We start from the raw sequence: 396 nt of genomic DNA on the forward strand, positions 1-396 counted from the left end.
TTACATAACTGATTTTAAATTTTAGGATTTAAAAGTGAATGGGCCACAGTGAAGGATGAGACTCTTATAGTTGGGGGCCTTGGCAAGGAGTGGACAACTGCTCAAGGGGAACTGGTCAACCACAATCCTCAGTGGGTCAAGACAATATCCACACGAGGGTTTGTTGAACATCATGACTGGACACGGAACTATGAAAAATTGAGAGAAGCCATAGGAATCTTTTTCCCAGGTGAGTGATAAGGCTATTATGTTTTAGATAACTTAATTATTTATGCATTAACAGTTAATCAAGACCAATCAAACTTATTTGATGTTTTTCTTGTTAATGACATATTTATTTTTATTTATGCCATACTTTTGATTTAGTCTCTACTTCTTTTTGAATGATCAGGTTAT

The 396-nt window shown here is 35.1% G+C and overlaps 1 protein-coding gene across 1 annotated transcript in view; it reads left to right on the forward strand.

The window, feature by feature from the left end:
* LOC119585917 (soluble calcium-activated nucleotidase 1-like) overlaps positions 1-396 on the forward strand; it is a 7140-nt gene that overhangs the window by 6102 nt on the left and 642 nt on the right. The window contains 2 exon segments of the mRNA XM_037934637.1: positions 24-229; positions 392-396. The exon segment at positions 392-396 is cut by the window's right edge and continues 153 nt beyond it. Coding sequence (XP_037790565.1) covers positions 24-229; positions 392-396 — 211 coding nt within the window.

The sequence above is a fragment of the Penaeus monodon genome, chromosome 20 (genome assembly GCF_015228065.2).
Source record: "Penaeus monodon isolate SGIC_2016 chromosome 20, NSTDA_Pmon_1, whole genome shotgun sequence".
Classification (NCBI taxonomy): Eukaryota; Metazoa; Arthropoda; class Malacostraca; order Decapoda; family Penaeidae; genus Penaeus; species Penaeus monodon.